General features: G+C 39.4%; 4 protein-coding genes across 5 annotated transcripts; 2 read left to right on the top strand and 2 right to left on the bottom strand.

Moving 5' to 3' along the window:
- Nucleotides 1-772: 772 nt before the first annotated feature.
- On the top strand, nt 773-1,210 carry LOC104451460 (2S albumin-like). Its single transcript, XM_010066109.2, has one exon. The coding sequence runs from the start codon at nt 773-775 to the stop codon at nt 1,208-1,210; it is 438 nt and encodes a 145-aa protein (XP_010064411.2).
- Nucleotides 1,211-4,365: 3,155 nt separating this feature from the next.
- Nucleotides 4,366-4,824, bottom strand: LOC104451459 (2S albumin-like). Its single transcript, XM_010066108.2, has one exon. It carries the CDS (start codon nt 4,822-4,824, stop codon nt 4,366-4,368), a length of 459 nt encoding a protein of 152 aa, XP_010064410.2.
- Nucleotides 4,825-9,494: 4,670 nt separating this feature from the next.
- Nucleotides 9,495-15,836, top strand: LOC104448343 (AP-5 complex subunit mu). Of its 2 annotated transcripts, XM_010062124.3 has the most exons (8): nt 9,495-9,832; nt 10,329-10,472; nt 11,088-11,399; nt 12,106-12,386; nt 12,496-13,391; nt 13,997-14,053; nt 14,637-14,684; nt 15,411-15,836. In XM_010062124.3, exons 1-8 carry the CDS (start codon nt 9,765-9,767, stop codon nt 15,477-15,479), a joined length of 1,875 nt encoding a protein of 624 aa, XP_010060426.2. In that variant the 5' UTR covers nt 9,495-9,764; the 3' UTR covers nt 15,480-15,836. The 2 variants fall into 2 exon arrangements, with proteins under 2 accessions (XP_010060426.2, XP_018732089.2); XM_018876544.2 differs by lacking the exon at nt 9,495-9,832 and having other exon boundaries at nt 10,360-10,497.
- A 1,419-nt stretch (nt 15,837-17,255) lies between these two features.
- Nucleotides 17,256-17,813, bottom strand: LOC104451458 (2S albumin-like). The gene has a single exon (XM_010066107.2). It carries the CDS (start codon nt 17,811-17,813, stop codon nt 17,256-17,258), a length of 558 nt encoding a protein of 185 aa, XP_010064409.2.
- Nucleotides 17,814-18,369: the final 556 nt, after the last annotated feature.

Genomic DNA, 18,369 nt, shown 5'->3' with positions numbered 1-18,369 from the left:
TCGCGACCTCTTCGTCTATCTCTAGTTGGTCAGTCAATTGAGCAAGACTTGCGAAATTAACTCGACTTGTCCAGTATCGATTGGTTAAATTTCTATTATTTTACAGGGGTATATTGAAGAGGGGAATGTAGTCTGACGCGTAAGATGGGCTCAAGATATCACCCAATCACTTTACTAAAAAAAAAAAATCAGTAATTTCTCATATGTCTAATTTTTCAACAAGGGCAATGATGGTGCGTCCCCCCCCTCTTCCTCTTTCTTTAAGCATAACGAAAAAGCTTCTAATGAGTCACACTCGGGAAATCTTTTGTTGTTGACATGTATTTCCTAGCATCTCTAAAAAATGCTTCTCTATATACAATAAAGTCGATGAAGGTAAACAGCAACAACAACGATGAACAACATTTCTGAAAAATGGCAAATGAATATTGTTGCGGTTGTTTCTAGTCCCACAAAACGTGCAACTCCCTTCTTTTCTCTGACCACTTCGTTCGCCATATTCATTCAAAACTGTAATTCCACTGCGAAGTCGGAGCTAAAAGAAGCTTATCCCAACTGATCAGTAGATCTTTAAGCTGATACTCGGTCAAAGAATGGCCAAGCGAAACCCTTGCAAAACAACCTGATGACAGATTCCTCTCTTCCACGTAACTCCACATGCAAACCCTACCATCTCCTATGAATACCTTGATCATCCACCACCTTTCTCACTCACCATAACAACAAAACCATACATCAGATATCAGGATTTTTCACTCTCTTGTGACTAACAATGGCGAAGCTTGCAACCCTCGCAGCAATCTTTGCAGCCTTCCTGCTCATGTCCCATGTCATCGAGGCCCACTGGACCACGATAACCAGCGTCGAGATCGACGAGGAAGCCCCGAGGAGAAGCGGGAGCTGCCACGAGCAGCTCCATAGGCAAGATCTCAACCGCTGCGAGCAGCTGTTCGAGGACATTGCCCGTGGCAGCCCAGGGCGCAGGGCGAGGGAGAGAATGGAGTCGTCGGAGAGCCTGAGGCCATGCTGCGAGCAGCTCAGGCAGGTGCAGGAGGGGTGCCGGTGCGAGGGGATAAGGCAGGTCGCGAGAGGGCAGCAAGGTGAGTTCCGAGGCGAGGGGAGCCTCGAGGTGGCGAGGTCGGCTCGGCGCTTGCCTTCGACTTGCGGGGTTGCTCCTCAGCACTGTGAGATCAAGGCCGCTTGGTACTGAGCCGTTTCGGCTTAGGAGATGGAAAAGGGTTCATGAGATGTTAATAATGTACAGTTCGCTCTAGTTCTCTTGGCAAGAGCGATTAGAGCGTAGGGGAGGGAGTTCTAGATTGATCTGCGCAATCATCCAGGGTTTTCATTTGAATCGGTTCTCGAGTATTTGCGAGGCTTTTGTTGGTTCCCATGTAATAAAAGATCTCGTCTCTTTCAAATTATTTAGTCTTGCCTCTGCTCTACTCGTTTATATTTTTTTTTTCCTGGGGATTAAGTACTAAATCTATTGTGCAAATTTCATTTCAGTCCTTAAACTTTTTATTTTGCTAATGTAGTTCCAACCCTTCACACGAAATTTCAATGTAATCATTTAGGCCACTTATAGTAAGAAATTAATAACATAACATTCAATTACCAAAAGTCGTCTTAGTGTTACGCTAACATAGACAACTTTAGTCAAAATGACATAGTACATGGATCACCACGTCAGCAATTCTCGAGGGCAATTGATCAAAAGAATTACATTGGAATTTCCTTGTAAAGGCTAAGGACTACATTGACAAAAATTAAAAAAGAATTACTGAATTTACATTCATGCAATAGATTTAGGACTAGGTTCATTATATTTCTTTTTTTTTTTCCTTTTAAAACTACCATTTCTCAAAATATATATGATGAAGGATGTGATATTTTATATTCACGAGTATAAACTAGTTATGTTAGTAATAACTATTTATACTATATTTCACAAATATTATATATTGATATGGCCAATTATATTATAAAAAATTCAACACTTTATATAAATATAAACTCAATAGGACTATTGATCTGTTTAATTAATTTGTATGTAATAACATATAGAGTTATGTCATTATAGTATATGAAATGTTAATTAAGTAAGCCTTATGCTATAATCGACAATGGGCAAGTATAGCTAGAATACATCTGAGAGAGAATGTTATCCCCAGCTTTAATAAACAGTGTTTTTAATTTCCAGCGAAGGCTCAATTGTTGAAAAATATCCAAAGGAAAACGCTCGTTCGTGGAGTTATATCCGACCGATTATTTTGGAGGTTGACCCTGCTTCTCAGCATCTGTGAAGAAAAGTTCGCCGTCTAAGACTCCAAGATGGTGAAAAGAAAGCAAAAATAGAACTAAACTAACTACCTTTTCTCCTAGCAAAGAAAAGCCCAAATCGAAAGAACAAATACGGGCAAAATACTTCATTGTTTGGCCTTTTCCCGTCGATATGCAAACCCTTCTCTCTGATCTCTTACCATTCAAGAAAATATTGGTCACTCGTTAAGTGATCCGTATGATTCATTCAAATTCATTCATCAATTATAGCGTCGTGCAAATTCACGCTTACTCATTTCATTTTCTTATTTAAGATGTAAATGTCATGTAGCATCTACTCTGTCCGAAAATATTTGAACAAGACGAAGAAGCTCATTTCATCTTCTTCTTATTTAAGATGTAAATTTCTTATTTAAGATGTAAATGTCATGTGAGACTACTCTATCTAAAATGAAATTTCAAATTCCTTTTTCGCTTCCACAATCCTACAATTATGTTTCACTTTTATCTTCTCCCTTTGCGCTCTCTCTCTCTCTCTCTCAAGATGTCAAGATGTAGGAGGAGTTCATGAAATTTTCCAAATAATTATATGTTACAGTGAATTATATTTTTCTGTGTGATCAATTTTCTCATTTGAAAAAGGAATTCTTAAATTGATTATTAATGCTTCCCCATGCGAACACTAGGTTTTAGGCGGCGTCCTGAAGTCCAGAACCGCAATCCGAATGCCCGAGTGTCTTACTCAAGTTCCTCGGCCTTGGGGAGCGTGTTGGAATATATATTTTCATTGAACATTTATAAAGTACGAAGCCTGCGCAGACCCACACTTGAATAACCTCCTTTTAACTACATATAAGTGCAAAAATGTAACTATATAATTCAGCTTGTCAATGAGTTTTTCTATGGACGATCAAATGTCAACATCCAGTGGTAATTGATTTTCCGTCGTTTCTAATAAAAAGACATTTGCATTAGAACTTTTAAGGTTGTTCCTTTGGTTTTGTAGAGATAAGTTAGACAGGGGTTATTCTTATAGGTTTTATACATAGAACATCATAGTCCTAGTATATCTACAACGATATTATTCCAGAAATCGTTCCTCGAATTGTGGTTAAAATCTCATTAGGTGTTTCAATACACCAACCATCATTTTTATCACTTCATAAGCAACTTTCAGAAGTAGGGTTTTTTTGTGCAGCCTGGCATGGCTAATCACATCACTGATACGACTAGAATGGCGGTTAAGACCTTCTCAAATTATCTGGTTTGATCCTACATCTATCTTCGAACCATTTCATACGTACGATGCAATTTTATAAATAGATTTTGTGTACTTTTTCGTACATGACCTTTTTCTATCGCCATTGATATAGTTGTTGTTGATCAATTTTTCGGACCATAATATCTAATCAATTGTGAGAAATATATATATATATATATTTTTATATATATATATATAATAATAATAATAATAATAATAATAATAATAATAATAATAATAATAATAATAGCCTAGAATTAATTTACACAAAAATATTAAATAATATCATTCATTATTTTAATTTGTTACAATAATACACAAAACTTAGAGGAAAAAAACATTGTGTTAAAAAAAAAAAATGATATTTTTAAATTTATTTATTTATCATATATAGTTTTTTCTTACTTCTTTAAGCAAAAGACAAAAAAATAAAACAATTCTAAAAAATAAAACTGGCTGTGTACTGTATTAAAGTCCCGTGCGTGTCGGAATCGCGTGTCGAAATTCTGGACTCGTGTCGAAGCGTGTCTCTCTTTTCGTTTCGTTGTCGATGCATGTGAACTGTTTCGCGTGTTAATGAGAGAAACAACAAATAGCTAATTCCCAGATTGTAACTCAAGAAAGATGAGATTTTTATTAGGGATTGAGACGACCTACGCGGTGCATAACCCGTGCATACCCTTTAAAAGAGAAACCCCACACGATGATGTGATGGTCTCTAGTCTCTCTCTACTACTCCTACTAAGTGACACCATGCCACCACGGTCAGCTGCTATTAGAAAGGCTCATCTCATCTTAGCTCTAGCTAAAGCTCGACCAGTTCAGTACGAAATGGCTCGGATATCACAGTACTGAGGACCGAACCCGCACATGTTGGGCAAGTTGCTCGCGCACCTCATCATGCCTTGCGACCCCTGGCCTCTGAACTCGCCCACTTGCTGTCTCACCACCTGCCTCACCCCTGGCACCGGCAACGGTCGTCCATCTGCCTCAGCTGCTGGCAGCACGGCCTGAAGTGCCTCGACTGCATCATCTCGCTCATGCACTCGCCTTGGCCGCCCTGGCCCCTGGCCACCGTACATCATCGCGTCCTCGAAGAGCTGCTCACAGTGCTCGAGGCCTTGCCTCTGGACCTGCTCATAGCAGCTCTCGCCGCGGTGCACCTGGTTCTCGGGCTCGTCGACGTTGACCGTGGTTATGGTGGCGCGGTTGGCCGTGACGGCGCGAGACATCACCAAGAGTGCTCCAAGGATTGCTCCTAGGATTGCAAGCTTCGCCATTGTGGACGCAGTTGGCTTCGCAGGAGTTTTGAGGTCGTCGATTCTTGATGATTGCTGCCTGCTTTTCGGTGAGTGAGGAAAGGAATGGTGGGCGGTTCTTATAGAGGAGTTTAGGGTCATGCATGTGGAGTACGTGGGCGGAGGCCCTTGGCATGGAGGAAACGGCGCGTTTGCCATAACACGTAATGAATAGGTGGCTTATGCATTTTGACAGTGAATGTGATTCTTTATGGTCTATTTGCATGGAGAGTACGTGGAAGGTGATACTGTCAGGGTTTAGGGTTTGATTTATTCGTCTTTTTCGGTGGCCTATGCATGGGGGGAATGTCTCATTCATTTGAGTTAACACGTGATTCAAAAATAGACACTTTCGGTCAGAGACTTTCATTTGACCATTGAGATTCTTATCAGTTACAGTCTTGGGAGCGTGATTTCTCAGAAACCCTTCGTAGTCTATCCATTTCTGTAATCTTTGAATTTGGATTGGGCATAATTCGGAATGATCTCATCTACTTACATAAAACTTTAAAGCAAAAGGTTTAGATGTGAGAATCAATTTGGAGGATAAATTTATTAATCAACAAAATTTCCAAAATTGTATGTACTTTTTTTCAGTAGAAATAAAAAAAAATATTTTTCTTTTTCTTTTTTCTTTCATTTTGACGACTCTCACCGGCCACTAGGCGAGGGTGGGAAAAGTGTCAAAAAGTCCTAAATTTTTCAATTATGCCAATTTAGTCCTAAACGTTTTATTGGTGCCAATCTAGTTATAAATATTTTGATTTTGTGTCATTTAGTCCTTTCAACTAATTTTGGCCAGATTTTGCTTATTAGGTAGTAATCGGGTGATGTGGCAAGGTCAATGTTAACATGGACAACATTTAATAATATTTTATTTGATATTTTTTTGAAATTTTTGAATTCCATTTTTTTTATTCTTTTTTTTTCCATCTTCTCCTTCATCCTCTAGCCGATCATTGAACCTTGCAACCGGCCATAATTGTCGACCTCGCCGGCCTCTAGTGAGCCTCACAGCCACTAGTGAGGCTCAAGCCCTGGCCAGAGGCTGTGAGGGCTACTCGAGCTGCGCAGCAAGGCTCACCCTAGCCAGTCTTGTGAGGGTCTAGCCTCACCCAGCCTTTGGCAAGGCTACCCTCGCGGCCATGGGCGAAGCCCAACCTCACGGCCCAGTGAGGTCAAGGCTCGCTAGTGGCTATGAGGCTCACTAGAGGCCCGGTTGAGGTTCACGTGGCCATGAGGCTTGCCGGGTCGGCGAGGTGCCATGCCTAAGCCGTCTAGCGATCGTCTAGGAGAAAGGAGGAGAAAGGGAAAAAAAAAAAAAAATAAACAAAAAAATGGGAATAATATTAAAATATTATTAAAAATTGTCAACGTCAATACTAATCATATCATGTCGCCCAACCGACACCTTGTTTGCAAAATCTAGCTAAAATTAGTCGAAAATGACTTAATTGACACTAAGTGAAAATGTTTAAGACTAAATTGGCATCAATAAAAAGTTTAGGACTAATTTGGTACGAATGTAAAATGTTTAGGACTTTTTTAACACTTATCCCAAAGGGTCACAAACCTTGCCTAGAGCTGGTGGGGCCATGAAGTAGCAACATTGGCTTGGCATATAAAAAGATTAAAATGGCATTACATATGTCAATGAACAGTTTGATAAGACTTTTGCAAGGTTAATTAAATTTTTTGCAACTATAAGATTCTATTTAATCACCGAAAATATAACTTGTAAGAAAAATTGTTATTTCAAATCATTATAAACTTTGAAAAATAATATTAGTGAATTTTTAATTAAAATTTAATGGAGCATAAATTTTAGGTATGAGGTCTTATTTACTCGATTTTTACAGCTATGGAAAGCCCATGTCCCAATTATTCCGAAAATGATGTTTGAATTTTTTTTTTAAAAAGAAATTTCAGGAATCAAACTGAATGGTGGCCATGATATTTTGATTATTAGAGACCCTTACTAAAATAAAGAAAAGAAAAGGAAATGAAAGAAAACAAATATAAAGAAAAGAACGAAAGGTTGGGAAAGAGGTTGGGAAAGGGTCAGTTTCAAAATCAAACTCATTTGATATCTTTAAAAGAACAAGCCGAGAGACCGAGAAATTGAGAGAGGAAAGAGCAAAGGAGGATTGAAGGTTCAAGAGCATTTTGAACATCTTATGAGGATTTCTCAGTATATTAATTTCGATTTGATATAGAAGATGGTGCTAATTGCAGAATAGGCGAAGGTGGCCGATTTTCGGCCAATAAGTCTGGTAGCACGCATTGAGTATGAAATTTCATGCGAAATCTCTTACACGGAAATGTAGATTTTCTAAACGTGAGAAGATGATGCTGGTTTTCTCTATTATTATAATCCTAAGTGTGATGGGTACACACTCTAAGTCTTGTATGAGCTTTTTCTTCATGGGCTATTGGTGAAATTTCGTACCAGAAAAAATTATGAAGAACCAACTTATTTGCATATAAGATGGTGTTAATTAATTTTAAGATGACAATCAATCTTTCAAATTATGTACATATCTCTTTTTGGGTTTCTGATTTAATTGAGAATAATACTTTATGCTCTAACTAAATATACAAAAGATTGGACACTATATGATGGGAGTGTGGATTATTTGCTTGTAGGTTAGCAACCAAAATGGGGTGGGATTAAGAGAATGTCTTGTGATCGTAGGCATTGTCCTGTCTTTAATTGAGAACTAAAAACCGTTTGAAAGGGTACTAGAAAGAGGTATTGTCTCTCAAGCATCTTGGACGAGACAACTCTCTCTTTGTGATAGAAATACAGGAAGACTAGTCTCTCAAATTTAAGTTTTCCGGAAAAAAAAAAAAAGCCCTCTCTCTTTTGATTGCTTGAAAAGAACGATCAATCCTCACTCTCTCTCTATTTGTGATTGGAAACGGAGGTCAATACCTGTATACTCTGTAGGAAAGGGGTTAAAAGACATCCACATCAAGGAACTGAGGGCTGCACTGTGGCCGTGGACCAAAATGCCTTTGCACATGGCCCTTTTGATCTGTTGCAAGTTTATTGAACCATTTGTTAAGATTTTGTAAGGTAATTAAATTCTTTGCAATTATAAGATTCTCTTTAATCGTAAAAAATATAACTTATAAGCAAAAATGTTCTTTCAAATTATTAGAAATTTGAAGAATGATATTCACGGTAAAAGTTTGACCAAACTTTAATTAAGTACAAGTTTTTCATCTAAGATCCTATTTACTCGATATTTGCTTCTACAGAAAGCCCACATCACAACTATTTTGAAGATGTGGTTTAAAAAATAATTTCGAAATGTGAATTTTCAATGAGTGGCCATGATACTTTCATCATTAGGCCCCTCAAAAATTTGAGCACACAAGTATAGAACTCAACTATTTGAAGGTTCATAAAATACCCTCAAAATTCGGGTTTTGGCCTATACAGATGACTTTGATTAAGAGTAGTTGCATGCAAATTGTGGATTTGAAAAAGTGACAATTCTTGAGATGATAATCTCCTAATATTCCCAAATAATCGGGTCAATTTTGCAAGAATTTTTGTCGCATGATTTCACCCAATGGTCTACTACTAATAGATGTCTTGCTTGCATCCATTTTATTAAGAAACTGGAAGTGATCAAATCAAATCAAATCAAACCAAACCAAAAACATTACACACACAAAATGAAATATGTTTATCTTGCACAAGGATACATAGGTATCCCTTGACCATTCTCCGTGATTGTGTCCCATACTTTAGTTATTGTACAATTGCACTTCACTCTTCTCTCCATTTTGTTGATTTGTGAGCTACATTTACATGTAGCCTTCGATTGTTACCACTCTTAATTTAACTTTTGGGCTTTATTTTTAACCACTTAGTTCCTACAAAATAATATTTAATTTTATAAATTTTTAAGTTTGTAATTGCCTTTTTGTGCGATTTGCTTTTCATCAAGTAAGAGTAGTGAGTTAACCACTAGGGGTTCGTCCCAGTGGTCACATTTCCAACTTGGAAAGGGGAGGTGGATGGTTCAAATTCTCACATTCTCGGAGGGGACGGGGTGGGGATTTCATTTCGAGTGGGTTTTCGACTCCCACGCTTCCTAAGGAGCGGGACAAAATCCGAGTGAGTATTAGATTAAGATTAGAGTAGGATCGACCAAAAAAAAAAAAGTAAGAGTGGTGAGTTGAGTAATATTCAAGTTCAACGAGTGAGTGAGCTTATTTAGTGCAATACACTCTAATTGTTTGAGATGAAATAATATAAATCATGAATAAAATTTATAAACTTAACCGAAAAGTCAAATTTATGCCATAAAGGACGATCGAGATTTTATGTCAAAAAAACATGAGATCTCAAACTTGATTCTAAACCGTTATTTGAGTCAATATCATAAAAAGAGTAATTTCTCAAGAATTTTCTAGTCTGGATGTCGATAATTTGTCTTTTGACTAAATCCAAAAAGGTAGAATTAATCTTTGTGCCTGAAAATTACCAAGATGCCACCTGGCCAAGTAAAAAGGATATGGAATCATGGATCACATCGCTCACCAAAAAAAGACGAGCGCGGCAGCAAAAACGGCACGCGTTTTTTACTGATGTTTAATGATGCGTTGACAAGTGTCAGCTGAGTTGGAATTAAAAGAATAACATTTTTTTTTCTCTCTCTCTTCTTACTCTCTGCGGATCTGGCCGTCTTCCACGGCCGTCGGCACCGCCTCCAACCGTCTCCTCCACCGGCTCTTCCGACCTCGCCGTCTGCGGCCGCCGGCACCGAACACGCCGCCGTCGCTCGCGGCCGCTCCATGATTCGTTCACCGGCTCGCCCCTAGTTCTCGACGTCTTCGATTTCTTTCGCCCCTCCTCTCCCGATCCAGCGGAGCTAATCGCCGCCGCGGAAGAAGGGCTCCGAAACATGCCCACCGGTTGCGGCATCAGAGCTCTCTGGATCCTCAACAGCCACGACGCCGTCGTCTTCTCCAGGTCGCTCTCTTGTCGATTTGTGTGTACTTTCCTTCGAACTGTCGGCGGGGGTTAACGGTTTTCCGTTACCGATGCCGTGGAGAGGCTGCTCGCTTTGATTACGCATGCGCGTTTCGGTGCTGGAGATTTCTCGATTCGATAATGCTGTTTATAGCGAGAGTGGTTTGCGGATTCGGTTTACGAAGCGATTGATGGGACGGACACGCCTCCTGTTGATCGCTTGCTGTGTGAATGTGAAAGGTTGTTTTAGTGTGGTTTGCGTTGTGGCTTGCTCGGTAGCTCTTGCGTTTTACTTAGAGAAGGACTTGGATTTACTTGCGAAAGCCCGAGAAGTTTTAAATTTTTGTGCTTTGTAGAATTGATCGAGTTAGGGAATTACAAGGATGATAAAACCATCTATCGCAAAGGCTTGAACTGTAGAGTGCTCGGCCTACTGCTGTGGATTGTTTGCTGATGGGAGTTTTGAATTTCTTCTTTTGACTGGATGTGATGACAGGAGGTTTCCAGTTGTGGAGAAGCAGTGGCGGGCGGCTTGCAAAAGCAAGAATGAGTGCAATGGCGGTAGTGTTGAAAGTGTGGCATTGCCGTATTTGCCGTCCGATTCAGAGTTGGCTTCTTCATTTGCCGAGAGAAAGAAGAGGTTTGCCAAGATGTTAATACAATGAGTTGAGAGCTCCTTGTTTTCACTTGATGAGCTCACTTGGATGTTTGCTTATATTTCTACACAAACTGAACACTTCTATAATTTTCCTATGTCAAAACCGCATCTGCATGTTGTTTGCTTATGTATGGCTAATGTAGATTGCCTCCAGCAACAATCATTTGTGCAACCAAGAATTAACACTTGGCATTTGTTCCCTTAAGTTGTGATAACATTGACTCATTATTTTCGTAGTAAGGAACATGAATGTTTGGTGGATGCTAGAGTCACTCTAGTTCAAATGCCATGAGTTTCATTACTGAGTATATGAGGAAGTGGTTGCATTCTTGAGAAAAAATGCTTTGTGAGAATGGACAAAATAAGTGAGCTTTTGTTGTTCCAAGTTAAGAGTTAATTTGGTTGTGATCTAGTATCTGCATCACTCTGTAAAATTATGCACTAGTATTACATACCCAATCTAAATAATGATAACAGGATTAGATGGTTAGTAGTCTTGCATGGCAATTGAGAATACATATTTCTGTCTACCTGTTTATACTGTCTTGTGACTTCGATAAGTTTCTAAATAATTTGACATCATCCATCTATGTTTAGAGAAGGATCTGTTCGTGGATTTGGCATACGTGTGTCTCAGTCTGCTGAAGGTTCAGATTCTTGGGTAGATGATCCAGTGACACGTCATGTCATTAGCATTTACATTAACAAAGAAGAGGGGCAGAATTATCTGTTGTGGCCTTTGATCCTGCATATGAAGAGTCAGTTCTGCATCCTTGTACTGCCTCTGGTTGAGCTTGGACATTTAGATTCATATAAGGAATTGTGCAAAAGATCTGATTGTGGCAATGCTGTTGGAGGAGTGGATGGAAGTTTATCTTCGCTCCTGCTTGATCTTCCATCAGTTACAGGGTAAGGTAAGTTACTCATTTTGTTAGTTAGGAGACATTAGAAATCTCTCTCTCTCTCTCTCTCTCTCTCTCTCTCTCTCTCACACACACACTCTCACATGGTTCTATGGCATCAAACCATCATATACTCTCTTTTGTGCACTAGATAGTAAATAATCTATTCTTCCTGCTAGTATTTCTATCTAGCCTAGCTAGATTGTTCTATAAGTTGAAGGAAACAATTGAAGAATGCTTTGTCATTGTTACAATGTTGAATGCAAAGATCATATCACTTGAAAACTGGTTCTGATCTATGGGATTGTTTTTCTTATATCATTCTTCATTTGGGTTATGCCCAAGTTTTATTACATTCCTTAATCAAAAGGCAAAACTTTATATCACGTTGAACATTCAGTATCATATGCTATCCATTTGTTCTTTGTGAGTTTCTCTTTTCCTGTCCAGACAGATATAATTCAGATTAACAGGCATAGTTGTGCGTTAGGCTTGTAGCAATGGAGTAATTGTCTCCAGATTGTGCCAGTTTGTAATTAATATCATCTAGAATCATTTATGTGCCTGTTCTTTCAGTCTGACTACCCTTGAATTACTGAGTCCTATTTGAAGCATCAAATGATGGTGACCCGCATTATCCGTTCTCTCTCATTTAATGATTGTTTTATTTTCTCTCATCGGCACTAATTGTTTCCTTGTAATCTGTTTTGCAGGGCATTCATGGTAGCACATGCCATTGGCGAGATAATTTCTGGGGATATGGCTGAACCTGAAGTGATTGTGAATGCATCCCCATCTGTGGGAGGGTTATTGGATTCCTTAACTGGCAGCATAGGTATATCATCAAGAGCAAAGCCTGTGGCAGCTCCAGTTGCATCTTCAACTCCCTCCAATACTTCCGTTGGTGCTGTCTCATCAGATGCTATGAAAATTGGTTCAAGGCCATTGGATAAGGATGCACTAAGGACTTTTATTAGTAGCTCGATGCCCTTTGGTCAGTGATGTTTACTCCACTTATGACAGCTGGTTTTGTCACCTCTCTCTTCTGAACTGTGCTTCTCCTCTTTCTAGGATTGGCTAATTTTTCTGTTCTTCAAATATAGGTACCCCTTTGGATCTCAATGCTTCCAATATTTTCACTATCAAGCTTAATGGTTTTTCTTCAGCAGATCTGCCTCCTGCTGATGTCAAACAGCCTGCATGGAAGCCATATCTTTACAAGGGGAAGCAGAAAATACTTTTTACTATTCATGAAACTGTTGCTGCTGCCTTGTATGATCGTGATGAGATTCCAGATAGCATTTCAGTTTCCGGTCAGGTTAATTGTCGAGCAGAATTAGAAGGACTGCCTGATGTATCTCTTCCTTTAATAGGGCTGAATAGCAATCGCATTGAGTCTTTATCATTCCATCCATCTGCCCAAGTTCCAGAACAGGGTGCGGATAAGCAGTCAGTGATGTTTTCACCACCGTTGGGTAATTTTGTTCTGATGCGCTATCAAGCATCCTGTGGGCTTGGACCTCCCATAAAGGGATTCTATCAATTGTCAATGGTTTCTGAAGATGAAGGTGCATTTTTGTTCAAACTAAGCTTGATGGAAGGTTACAAGGCTCCTTTGACCATGGAGTTCTGCACTCTGACAATGCCTTTTCCTAGGAGAAGGATTGTTGCTGTGGATGGAACTCCTTCAGTTGGAACTATTTCAACTACAGAACACTCTGTCGAGTGGAAAATTTTAGTAAGTGGACGAGGTCTTGTTGGAAAAAGCATTGAAGCTACCTTCCCAGGGACAGTTAAGTTTGCACCATGGCAAACTCAAAGGTTCCCTTATACAAAATCATTTTTTGGAAGCATGGCAGAGGAAGATAGTGATGCTGACACAGAACCCACCAATAATATGGTCAATGTAGAGGAATATCTGATGGAGAAAATGACCAAGGATCTCCCTCCAGTTGATTTAGAGGAACCATTTTGCTGGCAGGCATACAATTATGCTAAAGTATGGACTTTTGGGTTGACTTGGAAGTTAGTTTATTCAGTTAATTTTCTTGTGATGCATGCATTTATGGCTTCATGTATGTGGTTCTGTGTGCATAAAAAAAAGCCATCCTTTCTTACGAAGAATAACCGTAGTCATTCTTTCCAGACTGGGTATTCATGAAATGGTATTCTGAGCTTAGTATTGTTTGTCTACTTGAAACTTTGTCGGTGCACTCTTGATGGGCCTTGACTGTTTGACTAAATAATCACTTGTTCATAGTGTGAAAAGAAAAGAACACTCATTTATCAGTGAACCTCTTATAGAACCAATCCCACGCATCTTTTGTAGGTTGATATGTGAGGTGGGGAATTAGTCATAGAGGAGCCTTGTTAGAGATGTCATAGAGTCAGTCAGCACACAACAAAATAGCTTGCCATCAGCAATTTGGTTGCAAGAATGGCAAATGTTCTAGAGAGAATTATTAGAGATGTTTTGTTAGGCTTATTGTTGATTCACTACCAGTGCTTGGTTTTGCATCCCTGTTTCAACTAGTGCTTCACATATTTATCTCTCGCAGCTGCTGTGGGAAATTCTGTCATGGGCTATTGTTTGCATGATTGCAGGTGTCTTTCAGAATTGCTGGGGCATCATTGTCTGGGATATCCATTGATCCTAAATCCGTAAGTTTCTTTTCTACAACTTCTAAATTCCTTTTGGCTTACAGTAGAAAAGTCACTTTGTTGTGCTCCTGCTGCAAAATGTTTGGTGTATGTGTAAATTTCTAATTTCAGAGAGAGGTGCAGAAATGTATTGTTTGATTTTTGAAATGCCTCTTCAAAATATATAATTTCATTCTTTTGTCATTATCAGATGTGCATGGCTTGGTCTGTCTGTCTTTTACTTGTTCTTGTTCTCCAAGGCACTGTGAGATTGGAAGGGGCTGTCCTGAATGAATCTAAATTATATTCTGCAATAGGCAGCTATTTTGGCCGTTCAATTTGGAAAGCTGACTATATCTACCCATTTGTAGTTTTCAATTACCTGAGAAGACTGGCACTTGAGTTTTACAGCTGTTTGCAGATATGGGATTTCTAAATATTTCATTTTATTCTCTTTTAGAATCATATGGAACTTTGCAGGATGAGCTGCTAAAAATCTTCTTTTATATTTTAGTCAAATAGTATGTTGTCCTTTTCAATATTGTGAGGCATTAGAAACATCCACTAAGTTTTCACTTTGTTATAATGTCTTCCATAAATGCAGGTGAGCATCTATCCTTCTGTTAAAGCACCAGTGGAGTTTTCAATTCAGGTAGCAGACTCTTCCTACCAAAAACTTCAAATTAGTTTTTTATTTCCCATTTGCCTGAGAGGGGCAGTGTAATGAAAAGAAAAATGGTACTCATATTTGTCAAACATGTGATTCAGGCCAGAACTATCAGTATTGAAGCAAAATGAACAATATAGGTTGTTTATGGACTTTATCATCACTATATCTTGATTAAAATGTGTCATTGTTGCTGTGGTGGGGAGGCTTCCGCAAGTGGATCAATGCCCCTGTTAGACTTCAATGAATCATGTGCGAGCAGTGTTTTCACGATGCTTGATGTTAAACTTTTGAGGGTTCAAACTTACAGCAATGGACAGTATGTTGTTTGTCATTGGACATGTAATCATGGGTACTCAATACTAGTCAGACAGCGGGTATGTTGATATGGTTTACCAAAAACCTGTAAATGTAAGTGGTTGGAGAAGGCAATTTTCAAAGAAATATGTGCTCTTTTGTCTGCCAAAGTGGTGCATTCCCTTTGTGACATAACTAAAATGGCATGAAAGAAAGACAATTTGCCTCTCATTTGCTTTCCTGGTGAACATGGTAACACTGACCTTTCGTGGAAAGTGGTCAGATATGAAAAGTTTGCCTTCTACATCTTTTCAGTCCTCAAAACTTCTTCAAACAACAATCAATTTTTAAAAGCCATGTTTCTCATATATTTCAATTTCTTTTGGAGTAATCTTGTGTGCTTGCTTATAACAGGTGACTGCTGGGGATTATATTTTGTGGAACACATTGGGCAGATGTCCCTCTATAGCAATGCCAAGATAGACGGAAGTAATGTAAAAACTGGATTGCTTACTGCCTTTGACGGTGGTCGTGTGAGAACTCAGAAAGAACTTCAACATTGGATCTACAGGTGTTATTTCATTCATGCTGAACCAACTTATCTGGTAACTGAATGGAACACAGACAGACTAACCTTGTCTATGATAATAATAATATTGATCCTTGTCCAATATGCAGTTTCATCTCTGAACCTTCAGTTAATTAGAGTCATGAAGCATGTCTAATATGTAGTGCTGTCCATGAACTTCTAAATTGGTTCAGCTAGATCCTTAAAATTTTGTGGAATGTGCAAATATCATTCTGAACTTTCAATAAAGTGCACAAAATTGTCCGACGGTAGTAGAGATTGCAGTGTTGCTTTCATTATTCTTTTTTTTTTTTTTTTTTTTTGCCTTTTCACGAAAGTATGGGAGATTAAAAACCCTGATATCATTGTTCAAGAGGATTGAGTTAACGAGAGCTTATATTTAAGTCAAGCTTTTGGTTTTTTCATGTTGTCAAAGACTTGAGTGAAGATGAAGTTTTTAATATAAAATGTTTAATCCACATGTATAACTTTCCCATTTCAACATGCAGTGAAAATAATTCTTCATTCTATTGCATCCTTTGCAACCAAAGATAGTGGTAGTTTATCTTTCATGACGCTGCTTTACCTTTTAAGATATTGCAAGAATTATTTATTCACTAGTGTACTGAGATTTATTAACATACATTCATAATTTTTCAAATGTGCAAACTATTTAAGATGAAACGCAAGTTGTATTCACCGGTGTATTCAAGATTCATAAATTTTTTGACATTGCTTCTTAATGGATAGGGAAAATTGCTTCTTAATGAATAGGGAAAATTGTTTAAAAAGTCATTAATCTATTGCGCGTTGACCAAATTCAATAATAAATTTTTTGACGATTTGCCATTTGAATTTTAAATCTTTCAATTATGCCAATTTATTTTTAAACTTTTTGAGAATTTGCCATTTTTGTCCTAAACTTATTATCAAAATTCTTCTTTTGTCTATTGCGACTCTTCTATTTTGTACGTTCAACATTTTAATTATTGCCGAAATTATGCACTTCTTCGTGAAAATTGCTTTTTGGTCTGAAATTTTTTTAATTGATAAGTTTTTTTTTTCCTGGAAGCATAAATTATTAAATAAGAAAAAAGAATGAAAGTCGAATACAATCGCTTTAAAGTATAAGATTGATGATAAAAGTTTTCACTTTGTGAATCATTATGTTAATGTCGTCTTGTTTCGGGAAAATAGACACGAAGACATCGAAAATCCAATTTCATTAATGAATCAAAGTTCAATTTGTAGATTCATATGTTTATTGGCTTGCCTCCAGATCCGGAAACCTAAAGTCTAGATTTTTTTTTTTTTTTTGGGTCAGATAAAGTCTAGATTATAACTCCTCCTTCTAGCACTTCCCATGCATAAGTGTTTCGCGTACGCGGAATCGAGGTCATTCATCATTGACATACATCATATGTTAATTAATAACAAAAGAAAGCTTAGATCAGATTTTATTTCGGATAAAAGATAGTACATAGCCGTCCATACGCTCTCGACATACAACGTAATTAACAACAAAAGACGAGAGTAAGAAAACCACACGATGATGTGGTGGTTTCCAGTCTCTATCCTACTACCTAAAGCCACGGTGTCTCGCCAACTCTGGGAAGCCAAAAGACGAGTCACCTCCTTATTGAAAAACGCCATTCACATTCTGCATCTGATCTTAGCTCTAGCTCGAGCCTTCATTGCCTCAAATACCCCATGCCCCTGATCTCGCAGTGCTGAGGACCGAACCCGCATATGTTAGGCAGGTTCCTCGCGCACTGCGACAACTGACCTTGCGATCCCTGACCTCCGAACCCGCCTGTCTGCTCTCTGACGATTTCCCTTAGTCCCTCGCACCGGCATTGGTCGTCCAGCTGCCTCAGCTGCTGGCAGCATGGCCTGAAGTGCCTCGACTGCCTCAGCTGCTGGCTTGAGCATTGGCCTTGGCCGCCCCAGCGCCCGCTTCCCTGGCCATACCGGTCATCACCGTATTGGTCACCACCATACTGACCGCGGCCGTACTGGTCGCCGCCGTATCGGCCGCCACCGTACCTCATCACATCCTCAAAGAGCTGCTCGCAGTGGTTGAGGTCTTGCCTCTCGACCTGCTCGTAGCAGCTCCTGCCGCCGCCGCGCCTCTGGTTCTCAGCCTCATCAATGTCGACTGTAGTGATGGTGGCGCGGCTGGCCGAGACGGCGTGGGACACCGCCAGGAGGACGCCGAGGATCGCTGCTAGGGTCGCAAGCTTCGCCATTGCGGGTTATTCACGAGTGAGTGAGATTGATTCTTGGGTATGATTGTTCTGTGTTCTGGTGAGCGATAGGGGGAGATGGCGGGTGGTTTATATAGAGGAGCTTTAGGGTGTGCATGTGGAGTACGTGGATGATGGGATGGTCAGTCATGGTGTAGGGATTTTGTCATTTTGGGGGTGGTGGCCTTGTGCATGGAGGAACCGGTGGAGTTTCACTAACACGTAATGCAAGATGTAGCTGTTGGCATGCACAGTGATTCTGCCAGCCTTTTTGTTTGATCGATTGAAGAGATGATCATGTGATTGCCACTTGCACATCTCGACGGCGGCTGTGATCTTTCGTAGTATGTTCTCATTTTGGAGGTGGCGGCCTTGTGCAGGGAGGTAGCTGGAGGCATGCACAGTGATTCAGCCAGCCTTTTGTTTGATCTCGATTGAAGAGATGATCATGTGAGTGCCACTTACGCATCTCGACTGCGGCTGCGATCTTTCGTAGTCTGTTCGCAGCGTCTCAACCTCCACGTTGATGTGGTCATGCAAGTGCTGCCAAAGAACTTCA

Source organism: Eucalyptus grandis, chromosome 6 (assembly GCF_016545825.1).
Source record: "Eucalyptus grandis isolate ANBG69807.140 chromosome 6, ASM1654582v1, whole genome shotgun sequence".
NCBI lineage: Eukaryota > Viridiplantae > Streptophyta > Magnoliopsida > Myrtales > Myrtaceae > Eucalyptus > Eucalyptus grandis.
The sequence above is the reverse complement of the archived record's forward strand: the minus strand, read 5'-3'. Positions and strand labels throughout refer to the sequence as shown.